General features: G+C 38.3%; 5 protein-coding genes across 7 annotated transcripts in view; 3 read left to right on the forward strand and 2 right to left on the reverse strand.

The window, feature by feature from the left end:
* LOC113495973 (40S ribosomal protein S19a) overlaps positions 1-3,538 on the reverse strand; it is a 35,968-nt gene extending 32,430 nt beyond the window's left edge. The window contains exons 1-4 of one of the 2 annotated variants that reach the window (XM_026874997.1): positions 3,412-3,504; positions 2,797-2,867; positions 2,161-2,370; positions 1,515-1,691 (exon numbers count right to left, since the gene is read on the reverse strand). In XM_026874997.1, the coding sequence (XP_026730798.1) occupies positions 1,515-1,691; positions 2,161-2,370; positions 2,797-2,867 (458 nt within the window). In that variant the 5' untranslated portion in view covers positions 3,412-3,504. Of the gene's footprint in view, positions 1-1,482; positions 1,692-2,160; positions 2,371-2,796; positions 2,868-3,411 lie in introns of those variants that run through there. The other variant, XM_026874996.1, reaches the window with a different exon arrangement.
* A 1,435-nt stretch (positions 3,539-4,973) lies between these two features.
* On the forward strand, positions 4,974-9,427 carry LOC113495907. The gene is made up of 2 exons (XM_026874908.1): positions 4,974-6,038; positions 9,368-9,427. Exons 1-2 carry the CDS (start codon positions 4,974-4,976, stop codon positions 9,425-9,427), a joined length of 1,125 nt encoding a protein of 374 aa, XP_026730709.1.
* A 57-nt stretch (positions 9,428-9,484) lies between these two features.
* Positions 9,485-10,880, forward strand: LOC113496048 (protein lin-52 homolog). Its single transcript, XM_026875114.1, has 4 exons — positions 9,485-9,588; positions 9,744-9,845; positions 10,092-10,190; positions 10,554-10,880. The coding sequence occupies exons 1-4, from the start codon at positions 9,555-9,557 to the stop codon at positions 10,694-10,696; spliced, it is 378 nt and encodes a 125-aa protein (XP_026730915.1). The 5' UTR covers positions 9,485-9,554; the 3' UTR covers positions 10,697-10,880.
* On the reverse strand, positions 10,870-14,843 carry LOC113496047 (probable cytochrome P450 301a1, mitochondrial). 2 transcript variants are annotated; one of them, XM_026875111.1, is made up of 11 exons: positions 14,395-14,843; positions 14,027-14,264; positions 13,873-13,938; positions 13,239-13,432; positions 12,434-12,632; positions 12,177-12,241; positions 11,991-12,094; positions 11,697-11,866; positions 11,559-11,624; positions 11,264-11,477; positions 10,870-11,070 (listed from the first exon to the last, which is right to left on the reverse strand). In XM_026875111.1, exons 1-11 carry the CDS (start codon positions 14,756-14,758, stop codon positions 10,960-10,962), a joined length of 1,791 nt encoding a protein of 596 aa, XP_026730912.1. In that variant the 5' UTR covers positions 14,759-14,843; the 3' UTR covers positions 10,870-10,959. The 2 variants fall into 2 exon arrangements, with proteins under 2 accessions (XP_026730912.1, XP_026730914.1); XM_026875113.1 differs by lacking the exon at positions 13,873-13,938 and having other exon boundaries at positions 14,395-14,842.
* Positions 14,844-15,354: 511 nt separating this feature from the next.
* LOC113495549 (probable N-acetyltransferase san) lies at positions 15,355-18,256 on the forward strand. Its single transcript, XM_026874304.1, has 3 exons — positions 15,355-15,485; positions 15,627-15,950; positions 17,869-18,256. The coding sequence occupies exons 1-3, from the start codon at positions 15,478-15,480 to the stop codon at positions 18,071-18,073; spliced, it is 537 nt and encodes a 178-aa protein (XP_026730105.1). The 5' UTR covers positions 15,355-15,477; the 3' UTR covers positions 18,074-18,256.
* The last annotated feature ends 1,339 nt before the right edge of the window (positions 18,257-19,595 follow it).

Here is a 19,595-nt window from a genome sequence, read left to right on the forward strand (position 1 = left end):
GCAATAATATCTTTTAGATAACCCAAATATTCCCCCGATTTCAATACTCCAATTCGCAGTGCAGTGCATCCATACTTTCCATTTTTTTTTTATAGGTGTGCCGGACTCCTACCGGCTAAAACCACCGGAGTGCTTCACCCTTCCCTTGTAACTGAGACCACGGGGACGCAATGCAAACTACCGCGATCCCAGGCAAGGACGCTCCTTGCAGGAGCTGCCACTTTAAATAAAAAAGTTGATTTTACTTCCACCAATTAGGAAGCACCCCGCGTCTACCGCCGAAAGCTATTTATGGTGGCTGAAAGAGAGCATTATCAGCCCTCCTCTTAGCCCTTGTGCGTCGGGCACGAATCGGGAGAGTGGTCGATAGCTCCCGCTCCCTTTCCGCACTTTCTTTTAGTGCCATGACCTCGTCACTGAATTCGGCGACAGCTCTACAAGATTCCTCACTTCCAACCATTGAGGCTACTACAGAAGGAAGTGAGAAATCCCCGCCCACTACCGCAACGACTGTCTGTCGTTGTATTGCCCATGCTGGACAAAACTCCAGGGTATGCTGCGCATTATCCTCGCTGTCGTTGCAGTGGTGGCAACAAGGTGTGGCTTCCCTTCGGGCGATCCGGAACAAGTAATAGCCGAAGCAACCGTGTCCCGACAATATCTGCGTCATGCGAAAGGTTAGTTCGCCATGACGCCTGCTCACCCATTCCTGAAGGACCGGACGGACAGCACCTACAGTCCTTGATCCTGCTCCTGGAAGTGCATCCATACTAGGTTAACCCCCTTAACCCTTCTACTCTCGAAAGACATGTGTTCCGAACAATAAAATGAATTTTACGTTTTACTACAATCAATGGAGGTTCTTCTTGGAAGACATAAAATCAATAAATTCGCGTTCGTGTTTCACTGGCGCCTTAAAAGACATGTCAGCAAGCACTGAAGAGCCCATTAGTGCTGACGCCTGCCTGAGCGGGTTACCGTGGCGTTGGTACACGTAGGGCAAAGGAAAAAAAATGGGTGGGTTATAGATATATTCAGTGGAGTCTTACTCTCTATATTCGATTATTCCCCATCTGCAAAAATTGGGTTGAGTTAACAGAAATCCTTTCTTAGTGTTTCCTACACTGCTGCACTGTAATAAAAAACCCGTGCAAAATTCTAGTTTCTAACCCTTCAAAGTTTATGCCATGGGTTGTTATGTAAGTCAGTCAACTTTCGCTTACGGATATTTAGATTATCCAAATATTACTTAGCATACGGCGAGTGTTGGGGTACTACTAACAGTCCCCCTTGGTGGTCATCTTCACCTATATCCAAGCTCAACATCTTCCTTACCACATGATTCCTCCACATTAAAAATATGCCCATATCATGACAGCAGGTTGCCAAATGGTTTCTCTATAACCTGTATCACCACTTGCTTTGTACTTGTAAATAATTATTTGAAGTACGTAGAGATACAATTAAATAAAAACAAGTGGATAGCTTTTAGGTTTTATTAGTCATAAAATTACAGAACGATGACTGCCTGCTTGGCGGCCTGCTTAGCCTTTAGGCGGACCTGTGCGGCGATTCTGTCAAGATCACGTCTGCCCTGAACAGTGAGGATGCGACCACCATCTTGAACCTTCTCAACCATTTTTAAGGCCTCGAGAGCTTGCAGGGCTTTGCGGGCGATGCTGCCTGATGACCTGCAAATATAGGGATTTAGAATAGCTTCAGAACTCAATACAAAATAAGGTCCTCAAACTAGTTATTTAAAATTGTAAAAAAAGAATCAACTATGCCATAAAATTGACACAGCAAACTTTAAACATCAACTTATCTATTAGTTTATTTTATCATTTGAATGATAAACAATTCAATATTTAAGTAATAAATTAGGAATCAAGAGATTTCAAGGAGAGTGAGCAAAAAAACATGTTCTTTTACCAGTTTCAATAATGCACTAGTATTTTATTTCTATCATTTTTTGACAAACCTTAATGAAATGTATATATCCACATGATTCCTGTGAGCCTCAAATTTCGAGCATTGCGATGAAAAACAATCAACATTCAAAATATACTGAGGGTAGGTCATATTATGGATTTAATTGTGAATAAGTAATATCACTAACAAATATGTAGATTTATGATTAAATTTATAAAAATAAATTACCTGCAGAAATGTGAGGGAGTGACACCATTACGTTTGCGGCCACCAAAGATCTTGGTGACAGTCTTTACTCCTACGGGAGAGCGGATGTAGATGTGACGGAGGATGGCAGCGCATCGCACATAGAACCAGTCAGGGTCGTAGGGAGCAAGCTCCTTGAAACGACCAGTCTTAACCAGGTCCATGTGGTCTGGCACCTTAACCTTGCCTGTCCTGAAAACAACAAGACATTTCAATAAGTGTTTTTCTCTGCTACATAATTAGATTCAAAATCAAATACAAGTCTAAAATCACATTTGTAAATAAATTTTTTTTTAACAGTTTCCAAGGCACGAGTTATGTATAAACATAGTTATTGTTTAACTATTGTGGACATCAGTGGGGCTGGAAACTTGTTTAACTTCATTACAATAAAACTATGTTCTGTTGTTATAAGCCCTTATAATTCAACAATTTTTATTGATCATGTTTCAGTAGTTACTCTGAGTAATATTTATAAAAATAAACTGTGTTACTTGCAACTGTGATAAATAACAGCTCAAATAACCTAAACAAGATACATTAAAGACATGTAAAATGTATATGAAACATCTGATTTTAGAGTACAATAAATTCTAAAGTGATTTCAAAAAAACTTACTTCTTCAGATGGGCAGCGACGGTCTTGACGACCTTGTCCTGTTCAACATCCTTCAATGTGACGGAACGCATCTGTAATCAATTGTAAAAATCATGCTATATTACAGATTTAATGAGGAAACAGTGAGTACTTTCTTTACAAAAGAATTCCGAGTAATTAGATATACATTTTCTTTGATAATCTGATGTCTCTAATAGGAAGTTTGTATAATTATGTAGTTTCTCAAGAAGTAATGAGAGAAAAAATGGGCAAAATGGACATTTCTCTCATGAATGTTAGAACATTTAGAGCATGATAATATTAAATTTATTAAGCTGGTTATCACTTTAAACTGATTGGCCAGTTTTTTGTGTTTGTAATAATTTGTTAGAAGAGAAAAAGTGAGGTTATCCAAACTCGGCATTGATGTGATATTACTGAATTGGGAGCATTGCTGGTTGAATACATATAACTTAGTCACGATTCCACTTATTGAGTGCAATATTTACCGCACATTTAAAAGGCACACTAGTAAATTTATCAATTGACAGTTCTTCATGCGCATTGTCGAGCACTCATTTTGGCCATTTAGCACTCCAAACGTTAATAGTAGCTCGCACATAATGCGCATCTTACCTTGGACTCGATACTCAAACAGTAATATCACTTTTATAGCTTATTTTCTAAATATTTCACGAAAAACCATGTGGCTTTGCCTAAAAACCCACCTTGCCTTGTGTTGGCAACCGGAAGAAAGAAATTAAAAAAAAAACACAGTGATGACATCGTACAATTTTGAATTCTACTAAAGCTTGTTAAATTTTAACTTGCCTTACATTGGTAATTATTATAAAGTAGATTATGTATTCAATGAATTCTCGTTAAGATTAATAATACCTAATTTAAGGATGATATCCACAATGAAATTTTAACGTTCCTTAAACAAAGCTTTCCATTCTTTTTATTTTATACCATACATGTATTTTTTGTTGTTAACTGGCAAGTAAGATGGAATGTGCTAAGTTACAGATAATAAATTTTAATTAAAACATGCCGCGTATTAAAAATCCTAGGTCTGACTTCTTACTAATTGGAATGTAAATAAAAACATTTGCTTTAAAGAATCTAGTTACACAAACACACAACTAATAATAATAATAATAATACCCCCTCGGGGCTAGTCGTTCTCTCTCTCCATGGGAATAACGCAAGACCAGAGGGCATATTAGTATGCTTTTTCAAACCTTGAGATATAAATAAAAAATGTATCTGAAGGTCTATGTAGGAGCATACATCCGCAGGGCAGCTTGTGGCGAGCTGTTTGTGAGTAGCGACACAACGGAACCTGAATGCCCCAGGGGGTCACTCTTTATGGGGACTCCCAGCTCTTTCTTGCCTTAACTGGCTGGCTAGAGAGGGGTCGCTAGAGCTATATGCTCGGGGGTGGAAGTGTCTAATGGCGTAATAACGAGGAAACCCGCTCCGGGTCTGTAGCCCGCGATGGTGAAATCGGTGTCGCACCTCTCTACACCCCTAGCCGCTCGCACTGGTGTTGCCCACCTGCTGTCAATCGTGACGGTATCATAGGGGGCCCATCTAGTGAGCGGCGAGTCACCGCCTGCCAATTTATTTACATTACCATGTGTAGAGAGGCAGGTGTCATAGTTTTCTGGAAAATCCAACTAACTGGTCCACATAACTTATCATAATATAATAGCCTAATTGTTCATACACACATTCTTGCAATAGTTTTGTATCTACTTTGGATTCTTCATGTCCGTTCTCCCATAGAGCGGAGATGAATGATCCCTAGTAGATACCCCGTCACATATTAGATTAAAATTCTCAACAAGACCTCTACATGTTGGACCTGTGTCCCCGTGCAAGCCTTTAAAAAGGACCGGGTCTCTTCACATGAAGTGATCCCGTGACTATAAAGAGATACAAATAATAATAATAACTTCGTGTCAACCGTCAATCATCTATTTTTTCTGAATATTTTTATTTTCGAACTTCTTTACGATAATTATACAATAAACAATATTTTTATAATAGTATATAGTAAAAGTGCACATATAAAACTCAAGAAACCATATTAAAATAAAAAAGTAAATAAAAATGAAAATCCGATGTACGATGACATATATGTCATCACTATAAAATATGTAATTTACGACTCAGAAAACAAGAATAGATAAATGTTGACACGAAGAAGAGCAGCACGCCTTCCATCCCCGGGCTCGTCGCCGAGCTCCGCCTCGCAGCTGCCGCCGGGCCGAGGTCCAGCGCCGGCAGTTGCAGTCGCGTCGAGCTCCAGCGACGAGTACTACTCCCCGCCGACGTCGCCAACACCTGTACGTCGGCCGGGGAGGCGCCGGCCGCCGAGCAGCTTGGCGCCCTCAGGCCAACCGGCCTCGAACAGGGCTCCCGCTCCCGGTGGTGTAGTGCAGCGCATGAAGTGGACTCGACCCATGAACGAGAATGTCATGCGCGCCTACTATGGGGCGACAGGGGGAGGAACTAACCTCACTGCGTACCGTGCCAGAATGCTCTCTCTGTTTCGGGCCCTTGAACCGGACGTCGACGTATCGGCACAACGTTTGTCGGATCAAGTGCGAGTTATCCAACGTAATCACAGGTTGGATGACGCGACGCTTGATCGATTGCGCTCTGAAGTGCAGACTAGCCCTGTCGTCGTTACCCCGTCAATAGCGGAAGCGCCAGCTGCAAGCGCGCTGCCTGCCAACCCTGCTGACGGGGGAGATGATGACGGTGCTATAACTGTAAGTACCCAGTGCAGTGATCATATAAGGAGTACATTGGAACAGGCGGTTCTGGAGTATCGGTCAACACCCCGGGACCAGAGACCGCGACTACCTCGCTTGCCCATGCACAACCGAAACAAGGCGCTAATGGGTGTCCTGGATTCGCTGCTATCCAGTTATTTTGGGAACAGCGAAGACCTCGGTGACACGCACTCGCTTCTGTACTGTGCGGCTGTTACGGCGTGTCGTGTAGCTGGTGTTACCTTTCGAGATAACACAGCTGCACGGCCTAAGCAAGCGGCACCAGCCTGGCAGTGCAGGATTGAGAAGCGTGTTGCTGAGGCCAGGACACTCATAGCCAAACTTGTTGCGTTTCGGGGCGGAAACACTCGCCCTAGGGTCATGCGTTTTGTAAAGCGGGCGTTTGCTGGGACTAATATTAGCCCCAGCGAATACACCGCCCGAGTTACAGAACGCATTGACTTTTTTAAGCAAAAGGTGTGTGCCTGGGCAAACCGTATTCGACGGTACAAGACTCGGGTGGACCGATTTCACCAGAACCGTATGTTCCAAAGAGACCAAAGATGGGTGTACAGATCTTGGGAGCAACCTGCGTCGGAGGAGGGTGCCGGACGCCTGCCGGATGATGTCGCTACAAATTTGTTTTGGCGCAGCATCTGGTCGGCGCCTGTAACCCACTCTGAGGGGGATTGGATACGTGATGTTGAGCAATCGTGTGAACGAATAGAAGAAATGGGGGCTATTGATATTAGTCCCCAAGACGTAGCCAATGCAGTCCGTCCGTTGGCCAATTGGAAAGCCCCGGGCCCGGATGGACTGCATAACTTCAGGTTGAAATGGCTACCAAGTTCACATGGTTGCTTAGCATCCCAATTCCAATCTGCCGTAGACTCGGGCGTGCTCCCACAGTTCTTCACTACTGGTTCCACCCATCTGCTCCACAAAACAGGTAGTACCACGGACCCCAAAAATTATAGACCCATTACATGTTTACCCACCATCTACAAACTGCTTACATCCATTCTGAGAGAAAAGATTAATGACCATATTGAACGGTTTTCTATCATGTCTGCCTCTCAGAATGGATGTAGGAATGGGTCACGTGGTACTAAGGAGCTACTCCTTATTGATATGACTATTTGCCAACAAGTTCGCCGCTCCAAAAAGGGTGTGTCGACATGTTGGATAGATTATAAGAAGGCCTATGATTCGGTGCCACATGCATGGCTCATGAGGGTGCTAGAGTTGTATAAAATCAATACAACTCTACGCACTTTTTTGAAGTCATGTATGGGGCAATGGACTACGGTGCTTCACTATCCAGGATGTCGGGATATCCAAAAGAGCGGTCAACTTATTAGGATTGAACGGGGAATATTTCAAGGTGACAGTTTGAGTCCCCTGTGGTTCTGTTTAGCCTTGAATCCTCTTAGCACTCTGCTTGAGAATTCAAGGCTGGGCTATTCGTTGCGGAGAGGAAGCCAGGTAATCTCCCACTTGTTGTACATGGATGACCTGAAATTGTTTGCTTCCAACAAGTTGCAACTGATGAAGTTACTGAAGATTACTGAAAGCTTCAGTAATTCCATCAGAATGGAATTTGGTGTTGACAAATGTGCAGTCATGCATGTAAAACGAGGTGGGATTGTAGAATCCCAGGGCATACAGCTCTCGGATTCTATAAACCTTAGGTCCCTCTCCTCAACGGAAACCTACAAATACTTGGGTATGTCAGAGGCGTTAGGCATTAATGTCGCTGACATGAAACAATCGTTACAGACACGTTTCTTTGGCCGCCTGAATAAGGTACTAAAAAGTTCCTTATCGGGCGGTAACAAGGTGCGTGCCTTTAATGGTTGGGTCATGCCAGTGATAATGTACTCCTTTGGCATACTCAAGTGGACACAGACCGAACTGGACGCCTTGGATAGAAGAGTCCGCACACTGCTCACCGCAAATCGAATGCACCACCCGCGATCATCGGTAATGAGGTTATATATCCCGCGAAAGTGTGGGGGTCGTGGCTTCCTAAATGCCAAGACCCTCCATAATCGCGAGGTATGTAACCTCAGGGAGTATTTCCTCCGAGTGGACGTGGGGATGCACCGAGATGTGGTGGCAGTGGATAAGGGCTTCACTCCGCTCTCTCTAGGTAAAGAGAACTGGCACAAACCTATCGTACTAAGCGTCAAAGACCGCAAAGATGTATGGCAAAGCAAGGAGCTACACGGACGCTATTATCGGATCCTTCACGGGGCCGATGTAGATTTCTTAGCGTCCGTGGCCTGGCTACGCTTCGGAGATCTCTTTGGAGAAACCGAAGGGTTTGTATGTGCAATTATGGATGAAGTTATCATGACGAATAACTACCGAAAATATATAATTAAGGATGGTACAGTTGACATCTGTCGGGCATGTCACTGTCCCGGTGAATCCTTGAGACATATAGTTTCGGGATGTTCTCGTCTTGCTAACGGTGAATACTTGCACAGACATAACCAAGTGGCCAGGATTATCCATCAGCAGCTTGCTCTGAAATACAAACTTGTGGAATCTGAGGTGCCGTACTATAAGTATGTGCCCGACCCAGTTCTCGAAAGTGGTCATATCACACTGTACTGGGATCGATCTATCATCACTGACAGGACTATTGTTGCCAATAAGCCTGATATAGTGGTGATCGACCGATCAGAGCGTCGGACAATGATTGTTGATATCACTATCCCCCATGACGAGAACCTCGTGAAAGCAGAAAAAGAAAAACAATTGAAATATTTGGATTTAGCTCACGAGGTTGTCGACTTGTGGGAGGTGGACTCGGCAATCATTGTCCCGATAGTCGTAAGTGCCAATGGCTTAATAGCCAAGAGCCTCGATCAACATCTTCGGAGGCTCTCGTTGGGCGTCTGGGTCAAGGGTTTGATTCAGAAAGCGGTACTTCTGGACACGGCGCGCATCGTGAGGAGGTTCCTCTCTCTGGAGCCCTGACCACCGGCAGCTTGGGCCCTGTACCCGTTGCCGGTTGGACACTATTCTTTATATTTTTAAATGTATGTTGTTTTTTATATATATTTAAAAATGTAATTTATATGTATTTTAATGAAATAAAGGAAATAATAATAATAATAAATATTTGGATTTAGCTCACGAGGTTGTCGACTTGTGGGAGGTGGACTCGGCAATCATTGTCCCGATAGTCGTAAGTGCCAATGGCTTAATAGCCAAGAGCCTCGATCAACATCTTCGGAGGCTCTCGTTGGGCGTCTGGGTCAAGGGTTTGATTCAGAAAGCGGTACTTCTGGACACGGCGCGCATCGTGAGGAGGTTCCTCTCTCTGGAGCCCTGACCACCGGCAGCTTGGGCCCTGTACCCGTTGCCGGTTGGACACTATTTTTTATATTTTTAAATGTATGTTGTTTTTTATATATATTTAAAAATGTAATTTATATGTATTTTAATGAAATAAAGGAAATAATAATAATATCATTTATTTGCATAAAATGTGGTACAAGAGTTGGTATACAATTTTTTACAGAGCAAGACACATTCCGCGGTTATAGAACAGCATGCAAATGTTTGAGAAAATTTAAAATACCTACATTAGTTGACATACAAGCACATGACATATTATAATAACAAAATTATGGAAAACAATTCGCTAAACCAAAGAAACACAATACATGAAAAAAAAAAAAATTAAAATTACAATTACAATTAGAGTAATCTGTAAGTAAGTAATCTGTAATCTAAGGAACAGTTATTTAAGCATGTCTTAAAAATTAACAAACATTGCTCTTGCATTGAAGGCATTGCTCTCACAGATGTATTTTATCTGCGCTACGCCCACTACTCCACCGACCTATTGATTAATTAATTTGATATCAATGCAATGCGCTAAAGCCAGATTTTGTGGCATAAACAACGGAATACAAAGTTCGATTATCTGTAATCCAAAAAAAAGTTTGTCATTGACAGTCAAAAAAATATTGGAAAATGGCCGCGAAACAGAATACTGTTGCTCAGGAAGGTAAATAACGTTTATTAAACTTGATTTACTTACATCATGCTGCTCGTAACTGATTCTTTTTACTCCACAATAGACTTACCTATTTTCCAAATTTTGCCTCTTGTTTAAGGTTAAGGGTCATTTAATAATTCGGTGTGTATGTTATGTTGTTCCAGAACAAACAACTTCTGACGATATTCCATTGACGTCGCTAGAAGAAAGCCTATTTAGCTCCGAGAAACTTGATCGTGCTTCTCCAGAATTGTGGCCTGAACAAAGTAAGACTTACATCTTTACTCATGGGTGCTTATTATAAATCTAGAAATAATTATGTTTTCAAAAGTCGCGCGAATAATGTATTTTGCTTTTTAATGTTGTCATCCCGTTCGAAACGCGATTTCATTTTGGTTTAGCATTTCGGTTAAAAACGACCTGTTTTTAAAATCAATTTACGATGAGCGAAGGCAACGTTAATGAAAGTAATTCAGACGAGGGCTCCCAATGTTCTACCTCTTCGTTTGCAGTTCCGGGTGTGTCAGAGTTTGCACCACTTCCAAACAATAACCAGTCACCGCCGTCATGGAGTAGAGGGGCTACCAAGGAAGATTATAACTACATGCAGCGTAAGTTAGCTATCTATCTAAAAACTCTAGTTTTAAATAATTGCTGTAGTGATAGCGGACCTTGATCTGTAGTAGTAGTATGGGAGAATACAAGTCTCGTAAAATGAACCACCCTCTTCTAAACAATTTACAATACCTACTTTATAATAATGTGTCATCATTCATATTCAACAAGGTATCAAAATGTAACAGAGAAAAAGTTATTACAAATTATATCAAAGGCTAGGTCTTCACTATTCTATTTGCTCCAAATCAAATCACTTATTGGATCAACAATAACTAAATAGTAAATAGTATTAATTAAAGCTCAACTGCCGCATCAACCTTGTTTACAATATAGAATATGTAATATATTTGTTTTAGAACTGGGATCATTGTCAACCAGTGGCCTGATAATGGAAGTCAAGAAGCTGCATGACCTTGCATACCAACTTGGGCTTGAGGAAGCGAAGGAAATGACAAGAGGAAAATACTTAAATATCTTCTCATCAAGAAGGCAGCGATAATATGTGTTATGTTAGATTAAGTTAAAGTTTATCAAGTGTTGTTACAAATTTTAATATGAATTAATTATTAGGACTCAATTAAACACCAGCTAGAAGTTTAAACTTTAATGCATTATCATGCTAATGAACACCTACAATGTAAAGAATTAGTAGATAGTAATACTAATAAACTATTTAAGTTACACATCATATCTTTATTTTGACTGAAATGTTACACTTGCAGCAATTAGATATTGAAATATTTATTCCATCATGGCAAATGTCTACACTCTGTCTATAAATCTAACTTTCAGTGGCTTATTCGGTTTAGATATAAAACTTCTTGTTGATTGGACATCTCCATACAGGTACTCAAGTTTATATCTTTGCAAAATCTGAAATAAAGAATAGAATAAGCAACATTATAAAATTAAAAGACCCTGGCCTACCTTTATCTCCTGTCTGTTGAACACTAAAATAATTATTTTAAGATCAAATACAAATGTTCCATCACCATTCAAATTTGCTGTAAGCCTTTTGGATAGCTTATGAATATCAGCTTACAGACAATCGGAAATTACTGCTTACCCGAATCGTCATTAGGGACAGCATAGTTTCAGCAATATTCTGTCCCAGGCACTTTCGAGCTCCGAAACCGAATGGTATAGAAGCAAACGGGTGGTATTCCATCGCGTCATCCTTTAGCCACCTTTCTGGGTAAAATACGGATGCATCTTCATAATTTCCTTCTTTGATTGATGCATCTTGGGTGGACATAATTATTAGAGTACCGCGTGGTATACTGCAAGCGTAAAGATTTAGTGATCATATTTTACAGATTCAATTTAATTATTGTTTTGTTGGTACTTGAAGGGAAACTAACTTGTATCTGTCCAAAGTTATGTTTCTCGGCAGAATTCTTGTTAGCACTGGAATCGGAGGAACTAATCTGTAAGGCAAAAGAGATAATTAGGCTAAAGTTTGCTAAATCTTTCGTTGGCTGCCTTCAAATGCTGCTTACCGCAAAGTTTCCTTTATACAAGCTTGAAGATATGGTGTTATCTCAGCAATCTTAGCCATATCGTTTACACTTAAATTAGTGGTAACATTGTTTATTTCCTTGTATAGTAACTTTTGAGCTCTTTGGTACTTAGCTAAGTAATACAATAAAAATGACATTGAAGAAGTAATCTGTAAAAAAAATTGTCACTTAATATTCTTTAATTTATTCATTCAGTGTGCAACCAATGCTCAACAAGCATTTATAAATATTTCTGTTCAGTAATATCCAAAAAAATATGTTAATAAATCTTACAGTGTTAACTCCAATAAGAAGCATGTCCATGATAATTGTAGAAATATCTTCGGGACTCATTTTTTCTTCACTCATCAACATAGCATTAATCAAAGAATTTTTATCTAGACAAAAATAAAACAGGAATTTAGTAAGTAGATACCATACCCAAGACTTTAAACAAAACTATAAACTAACTGTACACACCGGAAACTTCTTTAGAAGTAAAAGACATAGATTGTTCCGCTTCCAAAACATGTTTTCCAATCAAACTGTAAAGAATAAAATAATGATTTCACTAAATGCAAAAAATTATGCTATACGTGCTCCGCTTCTAATACAAACATTATTAAAAATGAGTTTTATTTTAAGCCCACCAGCTGAAATATTTGTCATCACAGCTTGTATTTGCTGATATTTCCAAAATAAAAATGTGTGTTGTAAACATTTAGTCTTGTACATACTTATCTAAGCTGTCGCAGTATTTAACTAGGGACGTCCAAGCGGGTGTCGGGAACAGTTTCCAAAGATGGAGACCAGACTCACACTTGACGATCGCATCAGTGGCTTTGTCCAGGCTGTGGTACAGCCACGACATATCGCACTGACTGTACACCAGCTCAGTGTCCAGCATGGTAAACTTTTTTGAGAACAACACCAATCCTGTAATGCATGAAGTATATTCAATCTCTAGAACGAAAATATTTACTGTGTGTTTTCAGGAACCGATTTTCATCTAAGACAGTAAATACAACTCGAAAACGATGTATTTTAGGGAGATATGATTTTTGTATCTAGTTTTTTGGACCCAATCCTGTACAAAGGCTTCCCTCAAAATTTTCTACGATTACCCACCCTGGTGTTCTTGACCGCCACGCCACCGCTTCCAAGGCTAGCAAGGCAGCGCCGTCCAGCCGCTGGCTTCCAAAGCATGACATGATCTGCCCAATCTATACTTCTGTACTAATTTATAAAGCTGAAGAGTTTGTTTGTTTGTTTGTTTGAACGCGCTAATCTCAGGAACTAATGGTCCAAATTGAAAAATTCTTTTTGTGTTGAATAGACCATTCATCAAGGAAGGCTTTAGGCTATAAACCATCACGCTCTGACTAATAGGAGCGAAGAAACAAAGGAAAATGTGAAAAAATAGGGCAGGTGTAAATCATAACTTATATCTTCTACCCACGGGGACGAAGTCGCGAGCAACAGCTAGTGTAGGATAATAAGGACTAAAAGTAAATTGTTATTTATAGACTACAAAGTACATACCCATGCAATCAAAAGCCCATTTATGCAGCTCTTTATAGAGATCCGTTGCCAGGTCATCCTGGTAAGTCCTCAAGTTATATATCTTCTGCGTAAAATGTTCGCACACATCGTTAATTCCCATTAAATGATGTGTGACTGAACTGTGCAGTGGCCCTAACACGACCGCTCTTTGGCGATTCCACTCTTCACCATGACTGTAACATAGACCTTCGTTATGTATTTTCTAGAACTCTTTTATAATTACTTCATATTTTGATATGAAGCTAGAGGACCCATCGTAATTTATAAATTTGATTTAGTCTACGAGTATTTTACATTTTTGTAGGGCTCGTAGGTTCAGCCCCATAGCAAATAATGAAATCTTAAAGGATTCAGACACTCGGTTTCATATTAAAATACTTGGATAAAAAGAAATGTGGTGTGTAAATCATTGTGATGCCGTTTACAGCTCGTTGCAGGTATCCTTCCGATGGCAGTATCACGTAGACTGCTATGTGTGATGTAATTTTTTCTGCAAACTGTTCAAAAAGGGGTACTGCTTACAAGGCAATAGGGATATTATCTCTTTATGAGTAAGGCCTAGCCTACGTCCAGCTTAGGACTGGAAATATCAATTGTTAGATAGAAAGGTTACCCAAAGCCGTCAATTTCAAGAAGACGGTTGTAAAGCAGATGCAGATGTAGCATCATGTTACGCCTCCTGCAAGATGAAGTCTTTGCATTACAGTCATTGCACTCCGACTGAAACTCGAAAGAATTTCCTATTATAGAATTGATAAACAACTAACGCAGTGTACAGTCCACCATGAATAACATTTCTATGTTCCGATCTGTATTTCTCTAACGAGTCCAGAGTCGACCTTACAGGGCAATCACCCTCCATGGTGTAAACTTTTTGAATGTGTTCTGGATGGTTAATTAAGACGATGTCTCCACCCACGGGGCTTACAAATCTTACTACTGGTCCGTACTCATCGAAAAGGGTAGAAAGATTCTTCAACGGCTTTTTAGTATTCAAATATGTTCCTGTAAAAGATTTGGTTTACATAATTGCCAATGTAAATAACATCTTAAAGCAAAAATCTTTTGGCATACGACTAATTAGGCAAGTACCTTTTAAAGGCTAGGACAAAGAAATGTGAGCAAATTTACTAACCAATGTTAAGTGCTACCGTCAGTGCACCCACTGTTAGTTGAGTACCCATCTCAGAAAGATACTGACGAAAACTTGATATATATTTCAAAACCCTAGGACCTGGGACGTCATCGAAAGGCAACACTATAGGTTCTTTATTAGTGAGCATCATTGGCATGACTCGCGCGGCAGAATATATTTCTCTTATGACAGGATCCTTATCATCCATACGAAGCGAAGTTGGTCTTGCTTTTTGTTGAATATTCAAGTCGTTTTCTTGAGGTTTTGAAGTCTGTAAAACAGTCTTTTCGTACCATCTTTTTGGAGGACTAGCCAAAGCTAGTCTCATGTAAGGCTGAATATTTCGCACTTGATTTAGAAACATTTTGGCTATTTAACCACTCCCAGTTGAAATTATTCACCAGAACGAAGAAATGTCGAATTTTTGACGCACAGAAACAATAGAAAGATGAAATTATTTAAATTTGGCGCTTTGTCACGTACTTTGTCTATGATTTCAGAAATAGGCTTTGCGTAAACATAATTTTTAAAATTAATCGATACGATGCAAAATTTTAAGTATTAATTTTTATTAAGGACATATTGTGACTTTGCTAGTCTGTACTATAATTATACTCTTCAGATTGTAAAACATTATTTTTTTTCCATCACGGTGAAATTATTTGCCATGACTGTTTTAGAACGAAGTTTTGTAAGTGATGAGGGTTGCCTTTTTATTAAAATAGTCTTTCATAGTACGAACGAAACAAAATGTATTTAAATTTGTTATAACCCTAACAGATCGAAGCTGAGTCCTTTTTCTATCATAAAAATAAATACTCATTTCTATACTGCAATTAAACGTTTTGTAGGAAATTCTACAATCATTTTGTATACAGATCAATACCTTATATTAGTCGAAATTTCTATGATTCGATGTAAACACCATACTGTCAAAAAGGCAATTTGTCGCTTGAGCGAAGATTAGCGAAGCGAGTGAGCGAGCGAGCTGAACTGGTAGATGGCGGGAGTGATCTCGTGTGATATAACTGTGTTAGATTAGTTTTTAAATTATAGTGTTTAATTTCTAGAATAGTTATTAAAATGACTAGGTAAGCTATTTGTTGAAAATTTACACCTTATTGACGTTACTATAAATAATACGTTTCGAGATTTATGAAGTTAAACCGAGGCTCAATGTCCGTCTAAATATCATGAAATTTTACATAAAAAGAACACATTTACCTTTTCAGAGCTAAAATAGAACTCGGCGACGTGACTCCACATAATATAAAGCAACTGAAGAAGTTAAACACAGTCGTATTTCCAGTGTCTTACAATGACAAATTCTACAAAGATGTTTTGGAAGCAGGTGAACTGGCCAAGTTAGCGTATTACAACGATATCGTGGTAGGAGCAGTATGCTGTAGAATAGACACGTCGGAGAACTCGCGGAGACTTTATATTATGACCTTGGGATGTTTGTACCCATACAGAAGACTGGGCATTGGTACTCTAATGGTGGAACATGTGCTCAAGTATGTTGAACAGGATGGCAATTTCGACAGCATTTTCTTGTAAGTACACCCTCATACACTGTTTATAGCAGTCACACCGTTGATTCGGATTGTGGAACTAACAATTTTATTATGCATATTTATAGATTGAAGGTTATGATTCTTCAAGTAGGTACTCTATTAACCAAGTCATTGTCACATATAATATTATTTTTATCAGTATATAAACATGCCCAGTGTAGTTAAATAGGATTTCACTTATCAGTAAATTGATTCTTGTATTGGAATCTCAATGTGTATTAATAAAACCTATTTTGTTAAACAATATGCCATTAATCTATCAATTTAACACAATCATGTCAAGGACATGCATAGATTCAATATTCTGCAATCCCATGTCAAAAAATAGATTGAAACTGATTTTATTTTGACCTAAATAAATGCATTCAATTTCATTGATAAACTATCAACTTGTACATAATATTGATTAAGTACTGTCAGCAAGTAATTCTCTTTGTTTGTTGCAACGTGATGTTATTTATATTGATGTTTAAAATAGGTATTTACTCAAGATCCAAGAAAACATATATAAGGTCTTTGTTTCATTGTTCCCTTGTTGTTGGTTATTAAATAAGTAAATGTTAAAAGTATTAATCCATTCTTTTTAGTACATTTATGAATATAACATTGCTGGCACACCAAGAGTTACCTTTCCATTTATTTGTATTTGTAAAATTAGCTTAGCTAAAAGCACAGCAGTTGTTTGGTTCTATGAAGACCACTACTAAATAATTTTATTATAAATTTAAAGTAGATATAACTTAAATATATTCCATCTGTTGATAACTTCTAGAGAAAATATTGTAACAATTTTGTGTTGGAAAATAACATAAACATTCTACATTATGTAGCCAAATCTATCAATAGATAGAGTATTATCAATCATGGCCATTAGCCCATGTTGCTCAGCTTTTCTATTTCTAATTTATTTTGCCCTTCTTTATTTTTACTATATTATTTAAAATTACAGCTTGACAAATACCTTGTCCAAACACCCAACAGAAAATTTACATAAATGGTAACAAATGTGATTAAGGTGAAACATTATGGTAGTCATCATTTATAATTTGTATTTATTTGTAGCTCAATTTAATTTTAATGTTTCAAGGATCACAATCTGACAAGCGACCTTTGTTATTTAAAAAATCCATACTTGGTATAATAAATTTTATTTTACTCAATCAGATGCCGGCTATCACCTTGTTAAAGTAAAATTTGCCATTACAAAAGCGAGTTCTTGCACCTACCTTTAACCAGTGCTTAAATGGTAAAAATAATTTAAATAGGCAATTTGGTGTCATTTTATTATCACAAATATGACCTAGATAAAATTACATGAGTCTTGCATTGCTTTGTAGCACCAAGTTTACAACTTGCATCATTGGAGAAGTAATAGGCTAATCTATAGCCAAGGATAGTGGCTATCAAGTGCAGTTTGCATCATCATCATCCACAGCCTTTCTCCTCGCACTGCTAGCCATAGGCCTCCCTTCCTCTTGAAAATTTCTATGGTCCTGTGTCAGCCGCAACCAGACTCGCCCCCAGACCTTAACTATATTATCGACCTGCTCTTCATTTGCCATGCCTTCTCTACCATTCTGTCACCACCTAGTCTGTCTGCCGTCAATTTTTCTGGTCATGTGGCCTTAATTCTGGCCAAGTTAATTTATTAGTGTAGCAATATTGTAATCACCAATATATTGGCCCAGGTCACACTGATTGTCTAGAGTACACTTGAAGAGATTTCTTGATTGACATTCACTCATCAATATATTTTTTAAATCAGTATACATATATTATTTTCAGCTATTTGTGCCCCACTCTCTCATCCCTCTTTCCATGTATCATGGTTTATGGCTAACAGAGAACAGCTTTGAATTAAATATAATAAATTTTGACTATAATTTTCTTTTTACAGACATGTTCAAGTCAACAATGAAGGTGCAATTGACTTCTATAAGAAGTTCGGATTTGAGATTGTGGAGACTAAAGAGCACTACTACAAGAGGATAGAACCAGCTGATGCTCATGTCTTACAGAAAACCATCAGGCAGCCACAACAACCTTCCGTACCCTTACTGAATGGCACCGTACCACACGCAAAAACCAATGGACATGATTGAATACACAACCACACCCAAACCTTGTACTTGTAAGAGCCTCAACACGGTTGTCAATGTGAAACAAGTGCTATCATAATGTGTAAGAATCATAATAAAAACTGTGTGCATACAGGATTGATTTACATTAAGATATATTTGTAATGGATGGGTTAATCAATAAGTTGTGGTTGTGGACACATGAGGCCATAAATATAGTACTAGAAATGACTGATATTCCACTCAGTATCATTATATGTTGTACAGAATATGTTCATAATACACATACATATTGAATTAATGTATTGTGTGCATTACAATATGCATTATCATTATAGTACTCTTTACAAGTGACTATGACTTTTAAAAATAGCATTGAACCTGTATATTAATACTTTTCATGATTTAAATAAGTATTGTAAAGTAATTGATAATGCTTAGCTCTAGACATTCTTTTAACTATATCAAACACTAAAATTCTGTCAGTTTTTACCGTACTTGTATATTATGGTTTAAATTAATTTAGTCATGACTCTTTGTTTTTAAATTGAATGTTCTCGAATTCTGAACGGAAGTGTTTATAATCACCTCGCAATTAATTGGTATTTCATATCAATGCATTTGTTTTTCAAGCAATGAGGAAAGTGAGGGTTTTGATAAACTGTACTATTGAACTACAAATGATTTTTAACTAACGCTTATTTTTTTCATGTCAAAAATAAATTTTATTTAATTTATGTTGAGTTGTACTGAAATTTTTGTTTTGTTAAGATTTTACATGGTCTAATAGCTAAATAAAGTTTTATTTCTAAAGGGCATCTGTAAGTAGTCATTTTATCATAATATTGTTACCAAAAAGTCAATTGTCGACCCCTGTCAACATTACTCTGTAAACAAATAACATTTGTTAAACATCATGTTCACTGCAACCTTAGCATTATTAGTATAATATGATAAAAATAAACATGATTAACATATCACGATATTTCATTTGTAGACCCCATACTGAATATATTGGCCATTTAACATTTTTAAACCACATACTGTTAACACGATACAACTTACAAATTGACAAGTAGTATAGTTCATCATGCATCTATCACTCAGGGTAATTTACCTACACATTAAAAGGTTTAATCCATCATAAAACGCAGAAGAGGCTCATATTTATCAATCAGTACAATAATTTATGAGGAGCATAATTATGGTTTTTAGATTTGAAAATTGTCGACCTTTTCCGCCAATGGTATCTACATTTAAATAATAATCTCTACACTTGGACTTAGTAAAGTCAGGCAGTTCGCAGTTAATAATGCAAATCAAACTCTTCCCCAAGACTAGCCTAGTACAAAATATAGGTTTATAAAAAGCACATTTTTATGAACCCCAAATCGTTCTGTGATCGCTCCAATCAAAGCTCATCTCATCTCATCATCTCATCTCGGTGAAGCATCACTGCTGTCTCGGCACGCATACGTTAACGTTAGAAATAACTGGGTCATCGAATGACAAGCAGTCGTAAGATTTTATGAGTTTCAAAACAAGA

The sequence above is a fragment of the Trichoplusia ni genome, chromosome 7 (assembly GCF_003590095.1).
Source record: "Trichoplusia ni isolate ovarian cell line Hi5 chromosome 7, tn1, whole genome shotgun sequence".
Lineage (NCBI taxonomy): Eukaryota > Metazoa > Arthropoda > Insecta > Lepidoptera > Noctuidae > Trichoplusia > Trichoplusia ni.

Excerpts from the sequence above, each read along its gene's own strand:
- LOC113495907 (XM_026874908.1), top strand. The coding sequence starts at position 4,974 with ATGTTGACACGAAGAAGAGCAGCACGCCTTCCATCCCCGGGCTCGTCG. Across the intron at positions 6,039-9,367 it reads TTGACTTTTTTAAGCAAAAG|GCATTGCTCTCACAGATGTA; the intron begins GTGTGTGCCTGG and ends CTTGCATTGAAG.
- LOC113496047 (XM_026875111.1), bottom strand. The coding sequence starts at position 14,758 with ATGTTTCTAAATCAAGTGCGAAATATTCAGCCTTACATGAGACTAGCT. Across the intron at positions 13,433-13,872 it reads CTTGAAATTGACGGCTTTGG|TCATGGTGAAGAGTGGAATC; the intron begins GTAACCTTTCTA and ends TCTATGTTACAG. Across the intron at positions 11,071-11,263 it reads TGTCCCTAATGACGATTCGG|ATTTTGCAAAGATATAAACT; the intron begins GTAAGCAGTAAT and ends TCTTTATTTCAG.
- LOC113495549 (XM_026874304.1), top strand. Across the intron at positions 15,951-17,868 it reads AATTTCGACAGCATTTTCTT|ACATGTTCAAGTCAACAATG; the intron begins GTAAGTACACCC and ends TTCTTTTTACAG.
- LOC113496048 (XM_026875114.1), top strand. The coding sequence starts at position 9,555 with ATGGCCGCGAAACAGAATACTGTTGCTCAGGAAG. Across the intron at positions 9,589-9,743 it reads GAATACTGTTGCTCAGGAAG|AACAAACAACTTCTGACGAT; the intron begins GTAAATAACGTT and ends ATGTTGTTCCAG. Across the intron at positions 10,191-10,553 it reads AGATTATAACTACATGCAGC|AACTGGGATCATTGTCAACC; the intron begins GTAAGTTAGCTA and ends TATTTGTTTTAG.